Raw genomic sequence first — 22,231 nt, forward strand, 5'->3', positions numbered from 1 at the left:
TGAATCCAAGATATCCTACCTAGGCTCAGAGCGCACCCTCATTGCCGGAGTTACAAGTTCCCACTGGCTTTCAGGCCCCCCAAGGATCGGCATAGATCTCATCCTCATCCATCCCGGGGTGAACCCCGAATGTTACATTTCAGCCGCGACAAGATCGTGACTCGACATCAGGCCTCTTGTCTAGTACTAGTGTCAAGTACTACTCCGGCGCCCGGGTATGTAGCACGGGAAGTGGGGCTCCCGTGCTGGGGGCCCGTGTGGTTGTGCCCCACTTCCCGTGCGGTGGTGTGCTTGGCAATTTCCCTGCATGACCATGTGCCGAGGTGGTGGGGCGGGCGCATAGCGAAGGTCCAATAAGCCCTTTTAACTTTATAAATCAGGCGACCCGGGCCAGGATGCTGCTTCGTGCATGGCCCCCGAGTTGCACCCTACGACTGCGGAGATAGCGGGGTTACAGCCTCATGTGGGTACCTGGAAGGACGGCACAACCCCGCAAATCCGGCGGGAGGGTCAGCTGGGGCGCCTGAACTAAGCCATGGCGGATGGTGTCACAACCTTATCGATCCGTTGGCAGATAAGCACTAGCCCTAACTAGCAAGCGCCGAGTTAGGAAAGGAAGTACAACAGGTATGATTCAGCGTAGAAGCAGGAAAATTGCCTATATTTCTGTATTCCCTCGTCTTTCTGGCAGGTAATGTCCATGATTGACAACACACAGTCATGAAGACGAGAATACTACTATCCTCCCTCTTTCTCACCGGGACTTTCTACGCCCAGTCTGCGTATGGCCTTCCAAATGACACCTCTCCCAACCTAGCTCCCCGTCGACAGCTCCCTCGCGACCCGGGCAACTTTTACTGGGTCAAGAAATGGGCAGCCGTCGGAGACAGCTACACCGCGGGCATCGGCTCGGGCAATCCGTTAGGCAAGGCCTTCCTAACATTTGCTGGGGATGAGGATTACCAGTGCTCTCGCTACGATACCTCGTACCCGATGATTCTAAAGGACGAGCTGGGTGGATCCGATTTCCAGTTCGCTGCGTGTAGTGGAGACCGCACCGGTAATATCTATCAGCAGATCAAAAATCTTGACGGCGATCTGGATCTAGTCATTATGACAGCAGGCGGCAATGATTTATGCCTGGTAGGTTCTGCATTTGCCCGTGTGTACTGACCAATTTCCGAGATGCTAACGATTGTGTAAAGAGCTCACTCATCCTGAAATGTGTTTTCTCACCCTACAACGAGGACTCCTGCAATGATGTCCTCAACATCGCCCAAGACAATCTGGACCAGATCATCGAGGACAACTTCAAGCTCCTCCTTGACGCCCTCGATGACAAGATGGCCGAGACCAGCATCGTAGTCTTCAATGGCTATGCGCAATTCTTTAACACCGAAAATGAAGACTGCGCTGAAAACGAAGACTGGACCCTGTGGACACCACCCAACAATCCCACGCCGATGACTATGACCGTCAAGCGGCGCAAAAGGTTCAACGACCTCGTCGTCCAGCTCAACGACATCATCCGCAAGGTGGTCAATGATGCCCGCAAAGCCGATAAGTACAAGTACAAGATTGGCTTTAGCAACTGGGATCCCTGGCCGTCGAAGTATGTGCGGGGCCAGTACTGCGATCCGTCCTCGTCCGGCGAGTACCCAGATGAAGATGTGCCAGATCTGCAGTTCTTCAAGCCTAGCACCATTCCGTTCCTAGGGACGACGGGTGATGGAATGGTTAAGGTCGCGGATCTGAACGAGACTGAACGGATAAAGGCCCGAATGCAAGAGAGTGATGAGATGCTGACCCACTCTGCGAGCTTCCGTCGGACGAGAAACCCTTTGCATATGGTGCACCGCCGGTTAGCTGGGGATGGTCCCGCGCCTGCCAACTGCCCTGGGGACAAGGACGGCGAGCTCCAGGAGTCAGGGGGCGGATGGATTCCCGATGACATTGGGAAGAACTTCCATCCGAATGAGCTGGGCCATTACACAATTGCGTCGTGGGCGCTGCAGACGGCCATTGACGTGCGGGCCGAGTGGCTGGGCTTTGATCCGCCCTCGTGCGAGATGGTGGACGAGTTTGAATGCTATGGGTCCGACGATAGCCGGAGGGCGTATGCAAGCGAACCCCGCCTCAATGAGAAATTGAAGGACTTTTGCGACGACGTGGAGGATAACCATCCCGAGGAGAAGGGATGGTCCTGGTCCAAAAAATACGACGAGGGAACACCAGACGAGACCGAGTTCAAGATGCAGTTGGAGGACACCACGGACTCGTTCGACCACGATACGTGCGTAGAGAGCATGCAGCGGATCGTGAACGGATGCGATGGCGATGACCCAGATAACCCGATGGACTGGAAGTTTGGGGGGAGCTGGAGACGCGGCGATCACACGTACATTGTTACTCCGCAGCGGGATAACCGGCCATGGCCTAAGGATGGCGACGACGGAGGAAGAAAGCGGTCTTCAAATAATCGAAAGAGAGACGACGATGGCGGTCCCATTCAAGAGCCGTATGGCAAGTGTGACGGCGGGTACAAGGTGTTCTTCAGCTCGTATACGATCTATGGTGCCGGCTGGGCCAATTGGGACTATGGCCAGGACTCATTCCTGGGGGCGGCCAAGGATTGTGTCGGAGGGGGTATCAGCGATTGGAACTTTGAATACTTTGATGAGCCTGATGATGACGGCTACGAGTGGAAGGTTACCTTCAAGACGCCCATCTGGGTCAACGCGCGGTGCTTTGATAATAACAAGGTGGTGGAGCAGGCAGGGGGGTTCACTGATGGCTGTAGTGGAACTGGATAGTCGTATAGACCTGCTTTTATGAGTTTCCCTTTTGTATATCAAAGACTTCGATATCTTGAACCAATAGTAAGAAACCACATAGAGCATGGAGTGCCTGCCTAGGGTTATGTGATGTAGATAGTCGCTCGAAGTGGTCTCGTTGTGGGCACTTGTGGCATTAGGCATCTGCCGCTGATAGGGTCCCTGGCTCCCTGTTGGTGATTCGGTGAATATGGAACGCTAGAAACGCTGAGACCGCACAAATCGAACATTATTAAAGCCTTCACTATTTTACCAACATAGAGGGCGGCAGAGGCAATCGAGGGGCAAGTCGCGCCTTGTGACGGCCCAAATTCAAAAGAATGCAAGAGACGAAAACATACAACAGTGAGGATTCGCTGGTGGTCACCCTGGCACCCACCACATAACCCAGTTGCCATGTTCAGGATACTGATGAGGCCGACAGTACTAGGTGGGTCAGGCCGCAGTCCATGCTTGCCTCATTTGCCTGAGAGTTTTTCTCTTAGGTAAGAAATGGAACCGCCGGATTACCATTTAAAAAACGGGACAGGTACATCTGAGAATCATGTGATGGCTTAATACGGTCTAGTCTCGTACAGTATAGTATTGTTTCCGAATAACCCCACTTACTTCTATATCTAATGGATAACCTTCGAAACTATTCTTCTTCCTGACATATTCACTGTCCCAGTCTCACAGTCTCACATTATCCTTTTAACTTCCACATTCTATCATATTCATCCCCTTCAATCACCTCCACCATGTCCTCTCTCATAACTCTTGGTATTGGACCTTTCTCAGGGTCAGATCTTCCACCCGGCCCGAATGCATCGACGGATACCAGTGGGAAGAAAAAGGTTTCAGCTGCATTTAGTGCACCCAGGTCTGTCTCAAAGTCATCGACCTCGTCGTCGTCTTCTGCGTCCGTTACCACCCGTGGTTTCCAGCCTCATATTATCCAAACCTTCGACATCACAATGGCAGAAGGAGTGTCGAGGTGCTTGAGTATACTATTGGGTATACCAGATAACAGCCTGAAACTGGGGCTGTGAAAGAATGGGTTCAACAACGGCTTCGTCAACAGCAACTGCTCCAAGCCCAGGCAAACCAGCGCATGGCTCATAAGAAGAAGCATAAGCGGCCGAGGAATAAGTCTAGACATGAGCCCAGCAGACATGAACAGGGCCCATCCCATCAGCAACCCACGACAGTAACTATCAATATGACACCTCAAGATTTCCAATTTCCGGGTGCATATGTGATGGTTCAGCCTGAGCCCGGTATCCTCGCCGAGCACATTTCTTTATACAAGGGCAAGGCACATCTTAAATTGAGGCAACCGGGTGATATCATTGAGAGTGATGGGAGGCTCCACCTAAGCACACTCAGAACACCTCCCGACGGAGATTTCAACTGGAATTTTAATGCTCACTACTGGACTGCGGACAAGGACACGGCTGAGGAATATCGCAAATGGGCAGAAAGGAGATGCCCTACAGCGGATACCTGTATCATTCATATACAGGTTCCGAAATCGTTTATCAACAGCCTCCGCAGGGAGAACCTGTGGTATTCTCCTAACTGGAAAGAATACATCTGGACAAGCATAAGAGAGGAAATGCCCCACCCGAAATTCGACTATCTCTGGCAGCCTGGGCAAGCGGATATTGTCACGGGCCCTATCTGTTCTACCATCAACAGACAGATCGTCCGCATCCGCAAAGAAAACATCCAGAGTCGCATCACTGAGGACCACGTGATGCGATTGCCGTCTGGCAAAAAGGCATCTCAATGGGTATTCCGCCAAGGCCATACCATCAATCGGTTAGCCGAGCAGATTCGAGGGAAGATGCATTTTACTATTTTCGAAGCCGCGGCGCGTTCCTCCCTGACTACGGTCTAGGGAAAGTGCAACCACTTCCCTCATCACTCTTAGTGCCTTGACTGCAGCCGCCTTTTGGGTCCTTCTTCATTTGTATCTTGGCATGTTTCTATCTTGCCAAAACCACCTGTTGAGGGATGGGACGTCAGCTGACTGACTGCCCCTCCACGCAGGCTTTGGTCCCATAGCTCCTCAGATAGGAATGTCATCTTCTTCCATCCAATATCTTCCGAATGCCGAAAGTTTGAATTGCGATGATATGGTTACCCCCCCCCCCCCTTTAGATAATTATCAAATATATACATGCGCACCATGCGGGAGGACCCCTTCTAGGATCTATAGGTAATTCACTCTACAGCCTCGTAGTCGTCTGATCCCCGCCGCCTTTGAATTTCTTCGACAAAACATCGAGAATATCGGCATCGCGTTGATCAAAGGGCTGACTGCCGAAAACTTCAGGCCAGATGGGGTCGAGCCCGTCCTCTAGAATATCGGGAACCCTCTCATAGGTCGGATACTAGTACACAATGGTCAGCAAGATATCGAGCCACACCAACTCTCACGCCCTGGTTGACATGGAAAGAAGTTCGGGTCTTGACCCTTGCGGGTGTATTTGTTTAAGATCCAGACCATTTGTCAAGGCGATATCACATGTCTTCTTGATGTTGTAGGTGAGACTATTTTGACTGAAGTTGTGCAGCTCCAACTGGTGACCTTCCCAGAGGTATATGTTTTCCTCGGGCTTCAATCTTCATATCCTAATTCGAACTCTGCTAACCACTCGCAGAGGTACCGTGAAGGCACATTCAGTTATCGCCCGTTCCCGGTTCCACCGTGGGTGGAGCCTGCGTTCGCCTTCCTTGATATGGAAGTGCAATTAATACGTATGTGGGGGGTGACAACAGACTGACAACCGACATCCCGCTCATGTACTGTCATGTGACATCTGGGTGCTCCCTAGCACTATATAAGTTACTTCCTAACAAGGTAACTAGTCCTTTCCTTCTTTATCTATCTATCCATCGATCTCCCTTTCTCCACTTCGATGAAACCCTACCTGTAGACTCCGCCCGATACTCCCTTCATAGCCTCACTCCAGCCAGGCACGCAGACCTGTCCGTTGTGAATTCTTACTCTTTGCTACGATTTCTTCTAGATTGTGGCATCTTCCGGAATCATCATCAGAAATCATGATCGCCAAAGAGGTGGAGAGCATCACTTTGTCAGACCCTGGCCTGCTTGAAAAAATTGACCAACTATTTGCTTGTAATGTGGGAGAATACGTCGATCTTCCACAGCTTGTGGTAGTGGGCGACCAATCAAGTGGAAAGAGCTCTGTCCTAGAAGGCTTAACCAAGCTGAACTTCCCCCGTGACAGTGGTCTCTGCACTCGCTTCGCTACCCAGATCATCTTCCGGCGAAACGTCAACTTGGTTGGCCGAGAGATCTCGGCTTCCATAATTCCAGCACCGGATCTAGGAACTGACGAGGCACAGAAACTAAGAGACTGGAATGCTACTGGTCTGCAGGCTCTCGGCGGAGAAGGATTTGCTCAGATGATGAGAGAGATAGGGTTATGAAGTTCTTCCATATTTCCTCAGAATGTGCCCTGACTTGGCTAGGTCCATAAGCTTCTAAATCTCAGTGATTTACAAGTTATTGGATCCTTTGGAAAGGCGACGTTTTCCAACAGTGTTCTCCGGCTTGAGATCTCTGGCCCCCAGGAGGATCATCTCAGTGTGGTTGATGTCCCAGGGATATTCAAAACCACGATCAATGGAATCACCACAAAAGATGACATAGTGCTCGTTAGAAACATGGTTTACAATTACATGAAGAACCCACGCTCTGTCGTGTTGACCGTTGTTCCAGCAAATGTCGACATTGCGACGCAGGAGATTATTGAGATAGCCCGCGAAATCGATCCTACTGGCGAAAGAACGCTGCAAATCATGACCAAAATCGACCTGGTCGATCAAGGAACCGAAAAGAAATAATCGATATGATCGAGGACCAGAATACCAGTGGCAAGCTTGGGTGGATTATTGTCCGGAACCTAGGACAACAGGAGCTTGAGGATGGAAATGTCGATCGAGACCTTCTAGAGAAAAAGTGGCATCAAACTCCTCCGTGGAACCGTGTGCGAGCTGAGAACTTTGGCATCAATGCTTTAGGAAAACAGCTCCAACTTGTTCTCACATCACACGTTCGCCGCACATTTCCTTCGGTAGGCCACATTGGAGACTTTGTGATAGTTATAAACTCGCTAATGACATCCGCGGGTCTAGGTACGTTCGGAATCGACTAAGAGGCTTAATGCCGCACGAAAAGCTCTCCAATCGCTTGGAACTGAGCGGCAGACCCCGGAACAGCAACGCATGACGCTTCTGGACATCGTTTCATCATTTCAACAAATCACACATCTGGCGCTAGTCGCGAACTACAGCTTGGATGACATTTTCGATACAGATCGGGATGTTCGGTTGGCAACCATGGTCTCCAGCAGAAATGAGGAGTTTTCGAATCACGTTTCCACATGGGGTCACGAATTCGCATTTACCGATACATCCCAGACAGACCCTCTACCAGACCCTCTACCAGAGCCAAAAGAACCAGAGGGATCAAAAGGGTCAGAAGAGTCGGCAGGTTCATCCGAGGAGTTCGCCGCAGAAATTGAGCCAGCGAAACAGTGCGGAGTTGATTTCATTCCAAGCCGCGGAATTCAGGCAGATGAAGAAGTGCAGGAAATTTTGCATGATGCTGTTAACGCCCCTAGAGCTAAAGATGGTATCTCAATCTGGATGGGAACGGTCTATCGTGAATCTCGTGGCTTCGAAATTGGAACCTTCAATCATACCTTGCTGTCGGCACTGATGAAAAAACAATCCGCGAAGTGGTCGACCCTGGCGCAAGGATACATGAGTGATGTGATCACCATGGTTCACCGATTCATCAAAAAGGCACTTCTCGCTGCCTGCGGTGATATCAGGATTTCGACCAACGTTCTCACTCACCTATGGGATGAATTAATCGGCAAGTATAGGCAGGCTATTTTACATGTCGACTTTCTGTTGAAGATCGAACGTGGAGGGACACCGATGACCTTGAACCATTACTTGAATGATAACCTACAAAAATGCCGACAAAAAAGGTTCAAAGAAGCGCTGGCCTCGAAGAAGTGGAAATGCAATTGCAACTACTGTTCACAACATGGAGAGGTCGTTCGTGTTAGCGATCTCTCATACTGTGACAACATGAGCAATGTCGAGCATACTGTCCACGACCTTCATGACATTCTACAGGCGTACTACAAAGTGGCCCGGAAACGATTTGTCGACAATGTTTGTATGCAGGGAGCGGATTATTTCCTCGTGACCGGCCCGGAAGCTCCCATGAAGTTGTTCTCGTCATCGTGGGTCAATGGTCTCTCGGACAAAGCATTGGAGGAGATTGCCGGGGAGGGTGGCAACACAAAGCGGAGACGTCTACAGCTGCAGAAGGAAATCGCCGACTTGGAAGTTGGCAGGAAGATTCTCTTGAATTAATCATGAAGAGGCTGAAGATTTCAAGAAGAGTAAAGACTTGGTATTTCTGGATGGTCATTTGGAACTGATTGCTGCCTAGGTAGATGATGAAAAAGAATTTCAATTGCTTTGCCATACCGACAGTCTCCTATTGTAAACTTATAAGACCTATGCCTACATGCAGACTTTCCCTTCAAAGCGCCTTTCATGTATCTAGTAGGTTCCGGGATGCCGATGACTAAATTTCTGCCCAAGCTCCTTCCTAAGAATCCCGAGTCTAGCATGCAGTATCTGAAACTTGTTCACTCTGCGGTGTTTCATTTGCGAGGTCTCATGTTCCGTCCCGCCATATGAAGACTGAAGCCGATGCCACCGGGCGATATGCAATAGAGAGCTTCCCAGGCCTCAATAGCTTCAGGGTCCACGAGCTTATTCATAAATGTTGAAATTGAAGAAGGTCCTATCGACACCATAGTGGCGGCCATGCGCAAACCCTAAAAGAGCACGCGCAAAGTGGGTGAAAGCCATACGAGGCATCTCATCTCCATTCACTAGGTTGGAACACGGAACAGCGTAGTTCTGGATGGTATAACTTATAGACTTGAGCATACTGGTACATGACCTAACCTCCCTGGGTCTGCGGCCCCTGTCGGCGAGAGATAAATCACACAAGTAACACTCTAAGAGTGTGCCTGTAAGCGGGAGCTATATAAGGAAAGTAAACGAGACTGGATGTGTACAATATCTTCGTAAGTAAAATATGAACAAAAATCCTCTGTTGAGTCTTCAGTATCCTTCCCGCCAACTGGCAAGTCCCCACCAACTGGCAAGTTGCACCCATGTTCTCTACTGTGGCACCTTCACCATCTGGTGATAACGAATTCTCGACTCAAGAGCAGCGGGAATATCTAACTCATCCAGTCTATACCGTCTCGAGCACAGATGATAAAATACATACCCGTAAATAAACTTATCAATGCGATCAGTCATGGCCGCATCATGGAAGAATATATTGCGGATCTTCCGGACTTCGGCTAGCGTTTCAACCATGAGTTGACGCAGTGACTGCAGAGAGGTAAGACCATAGACCTGAGCGTGGTTCTGCACGAACCCCGGGTAGTCGTCAACCTTGGACTCCTCCTTGTAGAACGATAAGAGATCGTTGACATAGCCCAGAATCAGCATGATACTTGGGATAGCCGCGATGTATTTTCTCAGATCGTCTTCCTCCGGATTGCTGTCCTCTGGAAAGAAAAAGAACGCGAATGGCTCAGCAACACCTGTTTTTGCCCTGAAATAGACCAGATAGTCGGCTGCATCTTGGGTCAAGTTCAAGCATCTATCTTGGCCTTGCTCAATTACGGCCGAGGAGATGAATTCCAATGTCCCCTTGACTATCATGTCGCCTCCGAACTGTCCAAAAAGACGCTGTTGGCTACCCAGAAAATGTGTAAAGCCACGGAGAAGCTCATGATGATGGGGCCGTCCAGCAACCAATTGAGCGACGTAGCCTTGCAAATCCGGTAGGATATCAGTCGTGAGATCGTCAATGCTGATGACATATGTAGCATATAAAGCGATCGCTTCTTGGACCTCGTGCGAGACAAATGGATATGTGAAGGTGGTTATCTCGGTTGCAGTTTTGATGCATCGTCCGATTTGTTTTATAAATTCCGGTGAAATGCCATGGGATAAAAGGTGGTTCTCAACACGAGAGCTTAATGCCACATCGAACACACATTGTGGCGGTTGGTATGAGATCCCCTGGAGGAACTCATTCACAATGTCCTCATAATCTCTCTTGGATACCGTACTGCTAGGATGGATCTTTTCCGCGGCAGGACGTTTAGGTGAACACTGGCGAGTCAACTTCCAGAAGGCTGCGAGAACAGCTATTGACAAGACAAACGCCATCGAAGGTAGAGAGGTCATTTCAAGAGTACCAACGGAAGCCCAGTCTCTGCTTTGACCAGTTGCCATGTCGTGCAGTGGTATTTTCAAGTGGGGCTCCTGATACTAGTCAGGCATGTCCTTGGAGAAAGGGACTGGAGAACGCTTTCTTACCATATCTTCTTCAATGAACAGTGAACTTATCAAATTGCTACCGGACAGGGTGTGGTTTGATGCGATATAGACCACGGCCGACCATCGTATTATAATATTTGATATCAGAGGACCCAAACTCAGCTGCGTGGCTCTCGGACAACATGTAACATGTATGTATATCTGTATCCTGCAAGGAGTCCATCGTGCATGTTCAGATCTTGGAATGCTGCAGATTCTAATCGTGCCAAGGACATGTATGTGGCTTAGCGAGGTCGGTGCCATGGCACATCTGGTCTTGCTCTCATGAGTTAGAGCAAACTCTGTTTAATCTCAAACGAACAGTATCACAAGAGAGGGTTTACGTGACCCACCTGATTGCCTTAAACTTTGAATGAACACCTCACCGCTCATAAGGCATGTGCGATAAAGTTCACGATAGACAGTAAGCTGCACTCTGGCGTCACGAAGAACTTTCACTCACTCTCTCAGCCCGAGCTGATAGGCCGAGGGGAGAAGTCTTCTTGCAATGAGAGTGAACACACTGGGCTTCACATCGTCAGCCAAGTTCCAAGTAGATGTGACTTGGCCTATGATCAACAGCGGTTGTACGAACAGCATCAACTTGGGGCCTCACTTCATGTATTTTGATGTCAGCTAAGGTGCAGGTAAGGTTTCTGAGACGTCAGACATATCATACAAGCGCTCCGTTTACAAACGCCACCGTGCTCTGGCCTGCAGAATGGTTGTCGTGTATGTCTTGTGATCAATTCCAAGGCTGAAGGGAGTTCATAAATAACCACTGCGACAAGAGGAGCTATTAGCTACCCACACTTTCTCTGAAACCTGATTGCATTTACCCTAGCATCCCTCTCACCATGAATTGGGCGTCAAGCACAAGTCACAGAATCACGAAGTGGCTAGCTTCGTCAGAACCTCGGGATCTCTATTTGTTTCTTTTCATTTCAATTATCTCTGTCTGCCTGATACACAGCTACATTGCCGCAAGGAAGAATCGACTCAATCTGCCAGTTGGACCAAGACCTCTGCCCGTCATTGGAAATGTCCATCAAATGCTCAATGGACGGCCGGTTGACATTCTGCAACAATGGCATCAGAGATATGGCCCGATAGTCAGCTTTCGCTTTGGTCAGCAGCTGGCCATCAGCGTAGGCTCCCTTGATATAGCCCACGATTTGTTCAACAAGAGGGGTGCCATCCACAACTCTCGCCCCCGGTTTAGCATCGCAACTGAGATGACCAGCGGACTCAACACAGCAGTCATGCCCTATGGCAAGCAATGGCAGAATCAACATCGTATCGTGAGCCCTATGCTTGATTCAAGCACCGTGGGTAAATACCACGTCCTCGAGGACATGGAGAGCAAGCAAACGCTCTCCGAACTTCTGCATACGAGCAACTGGGAAGACACCTTATCCCGCTATGCGGGAAGTGTCCTGATGACACTAGGCTACGGTATCAGGTTGGAAAACTCGAGCAACAAAATACCTGCACGGATCATGGAGCTGAACGCAAAGCCCTTCGAAGCAATTGGTAATACCTATTACCAGTTGGCTGCACTCTTTCCTTCTCTCGACCGACTGCCCAGTTTTCTCACTCCCTGGAAGTGGGACTGTGCTTCTGTGGAAAAGCAAACGACAGAATTTCACATGGAGCACCTCGAGTTCGCGAAGTCAACGTCTTCCTGGAACTGGATCCAAGAGGCCTTGCAGTCCAAGGCTGGAAGTCAAGCTTCGCCAAAAGAGCTTGCCTATGCCATCGGTACTCTGGAGCAAGCGGGATTCGAAGCCATCTTCACAGTTCTACGTCTGCTGGTAAAAGCTCTTGTCCTGCACCCACATTGTTTGAAGGAAGCACAGCGGGAGCTGGATCAAGTTGTTGGGCCAGGGCGGATGCCATCCAACAAAGATATCCCCAATCTACCTTACCTGAGAGCAATGATTAATGAAGCCATGCGCTGGCAATCGCCAGCTCCATTTGCACTTCCCCATGCCACGACTGAAAATGACGAATACATGGGTTACCACATACCCAAGGGCACTATCGTTATTCCGAACAATTGGACTATTTCGTTCGATCCTGAGATCTTTCCGGATCCATATGATTTTAGACCCGAGAGATGGATCCAGAACCTGTCTCTTGAACACAGACCATTCGGATTTGGGCGCCGAGTCTGTCCAGGGCAGCATCTGGCGTGGAGTAGCATCAGCATTATCATGGCTCGACTTGTGTGGGCTTACGACATCTCTTATGCCTATAAAGATGGAAAGAGAGTTGAGATCGACCCTTGGGATATCAAAATCCTGTTTACAGCCTCGTCTATGCCGTTCGATGCCTCATTCAAGGTCCGAAGCGCTGAAACACAGGAACTCATTGAGAGGGAGTGGGAAAATGCATGTAAGGATACGGCCCAGATTTCGGGGCAAATTTGGCCAAATAGGGGTATGTGATATAGGATATACATGATTCTATATGATATACATGATTCCATGTCTCTAAAGGCTTGAAAGAAAGATAGGCAAATTGTTTCGAGGTGCTAGGACCGACGGGATCCATCTCCCTGGAGTTTGGATCATATCTTGGAAGTCAACTGGACAATAATGCATTCATTTTATATTCTATCACAAATGAGCTCAAGACTGGGTCTAATGAGCTAGGAGAAATCACGGTATAACTTTTCTGCTGGTTTCGACGTCAAGCATCTTCTTGGCCATCCAATTCGTCGGCGGCCTGAGGTGGCGGGTTGACATCCAGCCAGAACCACGACAATACGGCCTGAATGAAGCAGATGGTAGCTAAACCAGGTTAGTCAATGGCGTGATAGAAGAGTAGAGACAGTATAACTCACCTAGTCCTACAGTCATGTAGAAGAAGCCAACAGCTTCAAACAGCGAGCCGGTCAGCAGAGGCCCGATCATCATTCCAAGGCTGTATCCAACTTCAGTCATGGAAAAGGCTCTCAAGTTGCTTCTGTTGGACTCAAAAACAACGGGGTCCGTAGCCTCCAATTCCTTGACCACATCTACGGTAGGGAGACAGGTTAGCACGAGCTCAAACAAATCACGTAGCATAGATCACTCACAGGCCAATTGCACGGCTCCCACGCCACGCACAAGTGGTAAGACACTACCCAAACCAAACAGACTGGTAGTGAAGATGGGCTTTCCAGCTGCATCTCCTCCCGCCCATGGGAAGTTGGGGTCCCCGGGCATTCCCAGAAGTATGAGTAGAGGGACCATCGTAGCCCAACCGAAAACGGTAGGTCCTCGCAGTCCGATTTTATCACGAAGCCATCCCGAGGGACCACTGAGAACAATGTTTGGGACCTGCAGACAGAAGAACATCATGCTCACGAGCAGACTCTCCCAGCCAAACGCCTCTCTCAGGTGAACGGGAAGGGTGTTGCTAACGCCGGCCATGAGGGAGGAGGTGAATACGACGTTAGCCAAGGCAGTCAAGACGCGAGGGTCTGAAAGCATGGCTTTGTAGTACTTTTGTTTGAGATCTTGTTTGATCTCAACAGGACAGGCATCGAGCGATGGATCAGAGAGCAGGGCGGTGGTTTCCGCCGGTGCTTCTTCATTGTTCGGAGTCGAGGCGTTGGAGGATTTACTCGGGGTAGCACTTGATCGACGCCCGGGCTCAATCATGACCAAGCGGGCAATGATATCCAGGACAAGCACGACCAACGGAAATGACCAGGCTGTCCAGTAGCCGAACAGCTGCAGCAATGCACCACTCACTGTCGGTCCGCCGACCATTCCTGCGGTCACGAATGACATTGCCATGCCCATTGACTTTCCGAGATTCTTCTTGTCCACATTATTGGCTAATAGGGCAAAGCCTACTACCCAAGTGGCGGCACCCGCCGTAGACTGCAGGATACGACCCACGAAGAGGACCCAGACTGTATACAACCATTAGCTCAGACCTCAGTGAAGAATGAAAGGACATCCATACCAGACTTGGCGAAAGCAAGCATCAGAGTCCCCACAAAACATCCTGCGAGCGAGAACAAGAGTGGGGTCTTCTGGCTCGGCGTCTTCTCGGCAATGTGGGCAATAATCGGAGCAGAGACAAGGCCAATGAATCCATGACTGGTGAGCAATGCCGTGGTATAATTCTGAGTTTCTGATGGATCGATTTTCAATCGTTCCTCAAGCATGTACGGCAAAATGGGTGCCAAAAATCCATAAAGGAATGTCTCTAAAAATTTCGTTAACATGACTCAGATCTCAAGACATCTGAACACCAGCCTAACACACCTGCAAATAAAGCGACAGTAATGGACGAGACCACCAATAGGCGCGATGAGCGCCATCTATACCCCCAAGGCTTTGTATCGCCTTCCATCTCAATTTCGTAGTCTTGCGAAAAATCAAAGAAGAAATCAAAGTGGAGGCGACGAGTTAGATTAAGTAGGATTGAGGTCGGATGAGGTCGGATGAGTCAAGACTCAAGAGCATGGATAAATCCCTGATTCCTGTGTAATATCCAGCTAGTAGCTCGAGGAAGAGAAACAATTGTTCATTTCCCTATGAGTCCCTGGCACGTCTAGCTCTACCTTTTAGCGCCGTTCACGGACGTCCATTGACAAAGAAGCCAATTCAGATCGCCCTCGCGTCTGGGCCGAGCATCGTGATTGACGCCACAATGCACCCCAATTGTGGACCCCGACTCCAGGTGCGTAAGCTGCGACCCCCCAGGGCCCCCACGCATCTTTCAAGGGCAAAATGAGTCATGTCTGAGTGCGCACAGAATACAGGCTAGCACTTAGAGTTCACGCCCTATGCAGCACATCCTGCTGATTCCTGCAACTGGCTGCACAAGCGAATACGCAGTGGATATGGAGTACTCGGAGGAGATCGTTTGTTAGTTGGCGGTGGACGATCTGTCCAGTTTGGACTAAATCTAGAGCTGCCTCGGAATATTCCCTTCTGCAAGGCTAAGGATCAGAATTCTTTGACGTCTGCTCCGATAGGTAAAGCCCGTCGGCAACCGTCGGATTTCCTGACTGGGCAATGTGTCGGAAGACTTGAAGTAGTATTAGCAATGAGCGTGGCTACTAAGTGTGGAGTTGGTAAACGTTTGAGAAGGGTAAATTGATCCTCACGAGGGTCACGAGACCGAATACATGTACAGTAGGTAGTAGGGGGCCGCATATGCAATGCAGTGCAACAATAGTTCGAGGAATCAGCCACTGAGATGTGACTGCTGCGACTTCGAGGCTACATCTCAGCTCATATGTATGCATCTACATGAATCGCAGATCCAATTGATTTGTCTTAAGTCTTCATTCAACCCTTCGTTATGCATTAATCGTGCTCCTCCCACGAGACGATAATTCTGACTCGACTCACTGAGTATTCAAGATTAGGCTGAATTACCTCCCTATAAGCGGGGGCAACAGCTTGACAGGAGGATCCATTGTGTCAGTGTCAGACACTGCCCACTAGATGATACTACTAATTCCCACTAATCAGGTACCTTTTAACTTTTATATGGGGTCGGCATATAAAAAAGTACAGCAATCCGAGATTCCCTCCCCCGGTTGTTGCGGCGCGGGTGGCGCTTGTTTTTGCCGGGCGCAGGCCCGGGTGAGCCCCCCAGGTGAGCCCCCCGGCGGCCACAAGGGCAGGCCCGTGTGTAGTGTCGCAGCACGATTGCAGGGAGTAATCTTCATAGTGCCGGTTAGGTAGTATTATCGGCTGCCGACCATCACCATACTCATTCAGCCCTAGGTCTAACTATTACGCCACTGATAGCTATGACCTTCCCTGCATAACAGGCCATATCTAATCCCCATGTGGCAATGTGCACGTACGACGGTACAAGGGCATCTCTAAACTGCACAGATGTCTTGACTTGCATTCTCACCGCCCAGCGCCCACCTCTATGTGATATTTTCTTGAGCCTCAAATTGCATGTAACAAACCGAAGGGTAAAGGTCTCATCTGAGTCATCTCATTCATTATCCGCATTTAAAGAGTGGGAATAGGCTGCCAAGACCTTGGCCCTTTCTGATAGACCAATCCGCCGTCGCGGTTTCGGACATTTTCAAGCCGAATCAAAGGCCACTTCCACCCCTCTGGACCTGAAACTAAAGGATCGAGGGCTTGCAAGGGCGAGAACTATCTTAACGGGCTCGGACTTACTTAAAAAGGCAAAAATGAAACACCCCGAGTCAGCAACGACAGTGTTCCTGGACCAACCACCCAGCTGCCTAGAATTCTGCCCCGACCTCCCAGACTATTTTATCGTGGGCACATACCTCCTATCGGAAACCAAGAGCGAAGATGGAGAGATCGAACAGTCCAAAACTGGGAGTCTCCAGCTATGGAAACTAGATCCGGCCAGCAAAGCACTGTAAGCTAACCAATCACCATATTGTTGCATAACAGCCCTAGCACAGGCATACACTACAAGGAAGAGCCACTAACACCAACCCCCAGATCCCAAATCCAAAGCATCCCTGTCCCATACGCAGTATTTGACCTGCACTTCCACCCAAGACACAGGGACCTATTTGCAATTGCCAGCAGCGTGGGATCAGTATCTCTATTCCAGGTATCTACCTCCCAGGAAACATCACTCCCCAGCATTTCTCAACTATGGATGAAACAAGTCCACGAAGACCCGTCTATACCGGCCCTCTTCCTCGCCTGGGCACCAGAGAACTGGTTCCGAACGTCCGCAGACGGCTTCGCCGTCACATTCTCAGATAGCCGGACCTCTGTCTTCGGGACGCACGGCTCCATTCGCGAAGATATCGCAGAATGGAACACATACGAAGCAAAAGATATGATCGAAGTCTGGTTCGTGGCATTATCAACTTCCGCAAACCCGATTACCGGTACCCGGACGCCGTTCATGTCCACAGGCGACGACTTTGCCAGGCTTCACACACGCCGATTCGATACGGCCGTGATAGATGACGATGATGAAGATGTCGTGTCCATGCTGCTGGAATATGATGATCGGGCTCGGCACCATCATGCTGGTGTCACGGCTATCCTGCCTCTTGCGGTTCCTATGGTGGATGATGCTCCGTTTCTTTTGACGGGGAGTTATGATGAGACTTTGCGCGTTTACCATGCTACGCGGAGGGGGGAGGTCCTTGTGGAGGAGGGTCTTGATGGTGGTGTTTGGAGACTGCAGTTGCTGGATACGAGGAAGATTCCTGGGTCGAGTGACGCGGTGGAGAGTGATGAGTGGCGCTTTTTGGTGCTGGCGAGCTGTATGCATGCCGGTACGAGGCTGGTGCGGGTTACTTGTAAGATGCAGGATGGGGGCTCAGAATGGGGGATTGAGGTTCTGGCGAAGTTTACTGAGCATGAGAGTATGAATTATGCGAGTGGTGTGTGGATGGGCGGGAAGGAGCGAGAGGAGAAGGGGGGCTCTTCGGAGCTTTTGTGTGTGTCGAGTAGTTTCTATGATCGCAGGCTCTGTGTTTGGACTGTACGATTATAGGCAATAAGAAGCCATGCCGTTGTGGACATCTGCCCTGAAGCTGAGCGTACCTGGATAGCATCATCTACTGTGTCTATGTCGACTCAGATCATCGCTACTGGGAAGGTTGGAGCCGAATTACTTTAACATGATTGGGATCATGAACACGCTAGATAAATCACAATGCATGGGCAGAGGGTATGCAAGTACACCCGCACCCGAAAACAAGAAGAAGCCCGAAGTATATCGTTTCCATTGCGCGTGTAATTAGACAATAGTCTCCAACTCGCGAGCATAACCCAGCGCATTCTCAATAAGAGTGCCACTGGCCATCAGAATATCCTTCTCGGACCTGGCAGTCGCCTCCGGCTCAACGGGGAAGTATATCCGACCGTCTCGGAGGATCCAGCCACGCTGCTTGGCAAATTCAATGACTGCACCTTCCGACTCGAGGAACATGAGGTTTTTGGCGTTGGAAATAGGAAGGGAAGGGTATGCCTTCTCAGAGCAGTCTGCAATTTCGCTGCGGATAGTGCCGATGAGAACCTATAAAGATGCCGAATTAGCATGCGGGTTGACAGAAAAGACACCACTGCGAATCGAGTACGGGTATATCTTACATTCGAGAACAAACCAAAGTCTTCCGATGGGACACGCTCTGACTTGGTCTCTCTCCACACCTTGTCGTAACTTCCCTCCATCAGGTTGCGCTCCAACTCAACAGGATACTTGATGTATGCATCATCCTCAACACGACCACCCTTCAAGCTCGCCTCTTCCACCAAACCCTCTAGCACTGTGTGGAAGTTGGCACTGTCTCCCATGCTCAAAAGAAGAAGCAGATACAATCCTGTGATCTTGCTGCGCTGGCTATTGCTGAAGTCGACTTCCGAGGAGCTCTGCCCGGGTAGACCGGCATGTCTCTCAAGGTCGTAGAATGGTTGCAGTTGCTGGTAGTAGCGTGTGAATAGTTGTGCGTCGGTCTGGCGGATGGAGGCAAGTGCTCCGAGTTCGAGGACTTGGCGGGCGAGGACGACAAGCTGGGGAGGTGTAGAGAGAGTCGGGATCAATGCATTCTGCATGAGGAGGGCGCGCTTGGCACGACTGAGGAGCTCGTTGGCGGCGTCCAGCTGTTTGCGCTCGAGAGCACCGTGGAGCTCTGAGACAAGGGACTGTAGATCGGACATGGCGGAGGTTGTGATTTAGGGCAGTGTTGAACGAGTATCGGCCAACCTGGAGATAGTCTCAAAGAAGGCAAAGAATCCAATGGTAGAGCAGATTGTAAGTTCGGGTTTTCGTTGATGGTTGTTGGCGACATTCCGGCGCTCATGACGGAGCTGTGCTGGGCGGTCAGTTTGAGATCACGTGTTGGCATTTTGGCAGTTGCGGCTTGGCTCTTTGGCCCCTGACTACAACGAGTCAACGACTTCGTATTGCACCTTCGGAGGCATCTATCCAGCACCCTGGGCCATTTGACGAATGTCTCTTCTGGTTTTGTTTCTGGGATATTGCAAAACTTCGGCATGTTACAATTATCGCAACGATTATAGCTAATTTTTAGCTTCACTTCGTATGTTTACTCATGGTCATCTGACAATGCCAACTTCACAAGCGTACGGAAGAAAGGCGTGCCTAGCCCTGTAGCCGCGTCCCACCCTTCGGTAGCATCCCAGCTCGCGTTCGGCACCCGAGAAGTGACACCATCAGGAGTCCAACTACATCCTTCGGAGTGACCTTCAGTAATATCTGTCAACCCTGGTTTCCCCTGACTATAAAGCCATGGATTCAGGAAGCCCATTCGCGGTTTACCCTGGGCAATACGAGCAGCATTGAGTCGAGAAACTATGCCCGCAAACGCTGGCGCTGAAGCACTGCACAACGTCAGCCAATTTGTCTCTCTGTGTGCATCGAAAACAAACCTTGTACCGCCAACTAAGGACCACTGGCCATGGTCTCGAACCATGTAGTCGGACGCTTGGGCTGATACATCAGGGATACCTCTTCCACTTGCATTGTACAACCCATGCCATCGGGTTCCAAGTTGACGCAAGTAGCCTTCCACTGCCTGCTCTTGGTATGCAGGACGAGGGAACACCTCTGAAAACCCACCGCTGGAGAAGGGAACCGCCCTCTCTGGGTTGGAACCTTCCGTCCCACCTACGGAGGTAACGAATGGACAAGAAGCTGGATATCCTGGGAGGAATCTGGTCTGGTTAGTCCCGTCATTTCGTACACAGGTGTTTCCCGGACCAGAGTCACCGCTGCTGAAGATTATGGAAACACCTCGGGCGCCGAGCTGGGCAAAGAGACTGCAAGTCGCATTCAAATAAGACGTTGGGAGACTCTGTTCATCTTCTCCATATGAGTTGGAAAGTACTGCGGGAAGTTCTGTGTCTGGAAGATTAAGGAGGAAATGAAGCTGTTCAAGGTATGGCTCGTTTGTCGAGATGGTCGAGTTTGGATCGTTTATCTCAGGGACTACAGGACCGCGTCCCCCGGTGGTATAGTAGGTTGCAAACACATCATCCGCCAGCGAAATGGCATATTGTACATCTAAGCTTGCTTCGACACTGTCAGACATGGAGTTCTGATCATCTTTGCCTCCGTTGATCGAGACGGTACTGAAGTTGACGTCTGAGTGGGCCGGTGCGTAACGGAGCATGAATGCCTCGAAATCACCATGCCGGGCATATTGTTCCAGGAAACCAGATATCCCGAGTCGATTTCGCCAATCAAATCTTGTAGTCGTGTTATCAATCGCATAGAGATCTTTCAGACAACTTGGTGTGACGACTCTGCTGCATGGAGCGGCTAGCTGTTCCGGACTCGCTCGCTGAGGTGGCAAAAGCAACCTGCTCTGACGATTGAGATTGCCGAATTTAGTTGTAGGCTGAATCAGTTGGATGTGAGGGTGTAAAGCGCTCGGCACAGAATATCCCAGAGTCCGAATGACGGGTTCTTGTTGAGACTGTTGCTGAAAGTAGAAAAACTGGGTCTTCAACATTTGCTCGGCTTGAGAGACCGGAACTGTGAACGAGATCCAATGGCCATCGTAGTTGAGGGAACTTGCTGGGACATTTTCAGATCTCAGCCATGAGATTATTCGGTCCGAGACAGCAGTGGACGGACGCAAGAACTCCTTCACTTCGTCCAGTGTCATGTGTTGGCCATAGCTGGGGTGGCCTGGCGTCGAGAGATCTATTACCCTTCTCTCGAATTCCGCAGCGTTGTTCTGGGTGATTGCTAGCCGGAATTTTATAAGCTCTGATGCCAACGGTCTGTCTCCTCTTGACCAGCCATCCGGCACCTTTTCTAACTGCTCGACTCGCTGATACACGGAGGCAACAGCAGCGACCAGATGGGGATAGCACTGCAGAAGAGCCAAGAGATGGAGAAGTAGAGAATAGGGTCTCATTTTCGGCATTGACTGGTTGTGAATTCGTGATAGCAGCATGGTACGCTCCGAGGGGATTCTGTCACTTTATATCTCCACGGCTCCATTGTAAGTGAATCCACACCCTTACCCACGAAAAAAAATGCACGCCATAGGTATCGGATAGAATGGATTGACCGTTCACTGAGCCAGTTAACCGTTGGTCCGTTACCAAGCTGGACAACCCAGTACAACGTTGTACATCAATCTGATAGTCACCGATGTCTGCCACCTCATATGCCGAAATTAGATAGGACTTGATCTTTACACCCGGGCGCTGCTACCTAGGACCGCGAAGAGACATAGGTCCTTAAGACGGGAGACCTCAACCTCCACCCGCTACCTACCTACCTAGGTACTAAATACCTAGATGGAAATTGTCCATCTGACGCGATATATATCTTACCTTCAGCCCGCAGGTGCCCGCTCGAGGAACGCCGCTGCCCGGACTCTCGGATTTAAAATGCACACATAGGTATCAAACGAGCTGACTATATCCAATGCCGTGCTAGCTACTGCCACTAGGTAGGTATGGTGGAGTAGAATCTGTGATGATTGAGCTTGGTATTCCAACTGATCCCTTTTCTGACGGGATTCTCGGCCCCGAGGGTTTCGAGAGATCTACCGATTGTGTTCCAGCTGTATCTGCAGTTATCTGCAGCTCTATCTCTATGCAATAGTTAATTAGTTCGCATCTAACGTATTAAAGCACTCCCAGTGTCTACTTAAGACATGGCGGCGATCTGCTTGGGCCTTGACTCCACAGGTGGTAGGTATATCTCGCTTGCGTTTGTACAACTCGAGAAAGCCTGTGTTGCGTTTCTTGAGCCCAATTATTTCTGTGTACCACCCCATTTAGAACCATGGTGTATAAGGCCAAATCACACGCTCTATACCTATCTTCTAGACTGTTCCAGTGTAGCATAGAGGACGATGTCGTTCTATTCCTAATCGAAAGTGAATACAGGCGGCTATCCTTCAGTGTGAGTGAGATGTTGGGTACATGAGTTTAAGTCCTGGTGGAACTTTCCCATAACCCTCCGTTGAGGAGTAAACAAATGCATGG

General features: G+C 50.0%; 9 protein-coding genes across 9 annotated transcripts; 5 read left to right on the top strand and 4 right to left on the bottom strand.

Moving 5' to 3' along the window:
- Nucleotides 1–720: 720 nt before the first annotated feature.
- N7515_008110 (esterase family protein) lies at nucleotides 721–2,813 on the top strand (the record flags this gene model as incomplete). Its single annotated transcript, XM_056668854.1, has 2 exons — nucleotides 721–1,143; nucleotides 1,206–2,813. The coding sequence occupies 2 exons, from the start codon at nucleotides 721–723 to the stop codon at nucleotides 2,811–2,813; spliced, it is 2,031 nt and encodes a 676-aa protein (XP_056518684.1).
- Nucleotides 2,814–3,927: 1,114 nt separating this feature from the next.
- Nucleotides 3,928–4,716, top strand: N7515_008111 (uncharacterized protein; the record flags this gene model as incomplete). The annotated part of the gene is made up of 1 exon (XM_056668855.1): nucleotides 3,928–4,716. The coding sequence occupies one exon, from the start codon at nucleotides 3,928–3,930 to the stop codon at nucleotides 4,714–4,716; it is 789 nt and encodes a 262-aa protein (XP_056518685.1).
- Nucleotides 4,717–5,885: 1,169 nt separating this feature from the next.
- N7515_008112 (dynamin family protein) lies at nucleotides 5,886–8,240 on the top strand (the record flags this gene model as incomplete). The annotated part of the gene is made up of 4 exons (XM_056668856.1): nucleotides 5,886–6,268; nucleotides 6,341–6,665; nucleotides 6,713–6,922; nucleotides 6,984–8,240. The coding sequence occupies 4 exons, from the start codon at nucleotides 5,886–5,888 to the stop codon at nucleotides 8,238–8,240; spliced, it is 2,175 nt and encodes a 724-aa protein (XP_056518686.1).
- An 825-nt stretch (nucleotides 8,241–9,065) lies between these two features.
- On the bottom strand, nucleotides 9,066–10,199 carry N7515_008113 (terpenoid synthase; the record flags this gene model as incomplete). The annotated part of the gene is made up of 1 exon (XM_056668857.1): nucleotides 9,066–10,199. The coding sequence occupies one exon, from the start codon at nucleotides 10,197–10,199 to the stop codon at nucleotides 9,066–9,068; it is 1,134 nt and encodes a 377-aa protein (XP_056518687.1).
- Nucleotides 10,200–11,335: 1,136 nt separating this feature from the next.
- N7515_008114 (cytochrome P450) lies at nucleotides 11,336–12,733 on the top strand (the record flags this gene model as incomplete). Its single annotated transcript, XM_056668858.1, has 1 exon — nucleotides 11,336–12,733. The coding sequence occupies one exon, from the start codon at nucleotides 11,336–11,338 to the stop codon at nucleotides 12,731–12,733; it is 1,398 nt and encodes a 465-aa protein (XP_056518688.1).
- Nucleotides 12,734–12,977: 244 nt separating this feature from the next.
- Nucleotides 12,978–14,636, bottom strand: N7515_008115 (MFS transporter; the record flags this gene model as incomplete). The annotated part of the gene is made up of 5 exons (XM_056668859.1): nucleotides 12,978–13,078; nucleotides 13,132–13,305; nucleotides 13,366–14,190; nucleotides 14,244–14,489; nucleotides 14,549–14,636. The coding sequence occupies 5 exons, from the start codon at nucleotides 14,634–14,636 to the stop codon at nucleotides 12,978–12,980; spliced, it is 1,434 nt and encodes a 477-aa protein (XP_056518689.1).
- A 1,816-nt stretch (nucleotides 14,637–16,452) lies between these two features.
- N7515_008116 (uncharacterized protein) lies at nucleotides 16,453–17,879 on the top strand (the record flags this gene model as incomplete). The annotated part of the gene is made up of 3 exons (XM_056668860.1): nucleotides 16,453–16,649; nucleotides 16,736–17,695; nucleotides 17,762–17,879. 3 exons carry the CDS (start codon nucleotides 16,453–16,455, stop codon nucleotides 17,877–17,879), a joined length of 1,275 nt encoding a protein of 424 aa, XP_056518690.1.
- A 120-nt stretch (nucleotides 17,880–17,999) lies between these two features.
- rpnL (proteasome regulatory particle lid subunit rpnL) lies at nucleotides 18,000–18,919 on the bottom strand (the record flags this gene model as incomplete). Its single annotated transcript, XM_056668861.1, has 2 exons — nucleotides 18,000–18,278; nucleotides 18,353–18,919. 2 exons carry the CDS (start codon nucleotides 18,917–18,919, stop codon nucleotides 18,000–18,002), a joined length of 846 nt encoding a protein of 281 aa, XP_056518691.1.
- A 389-nt stretch (nucleotides 18,920–19,308) lies between these two features.
- N7515_008118 (S53 family peptidase) lies at nucleotides 19,309–21,156 on the bottom strand (the record flags this gene model as incomplete). The annotated part of the gene is made up of 2 exons (XM_056668862.1): nucleotides 19,309–19,603; nucleotides 19,652–21,156. 2 exons carry the CDS (start codon nucleotides 21,154–21,156, stop codon nucleotides 19,309–19,311), a joined length of 1,800 nt encoding a protein of 599 aa, XP_056518692.1.
- Between the last annotated feature and the right edge of the window lie 1,075 nt (nucleotides 21,157–22,231).

This window comes from Penicillium bovifimosum (genome assembly GCF_028826915.1).
Source record: "Penicillium bovifimosum strain IBT 22155 chromosome Unknown utg000006l_segment0_segment0, whole genome shotgun sequence".
Lineage (NCBI taxonomy): Eukaryota > Fungi > Ascomycota > Eurotiomycetes > Eurotiales > Aspergillaceae > Penicillium > Penicillium bovifimosum.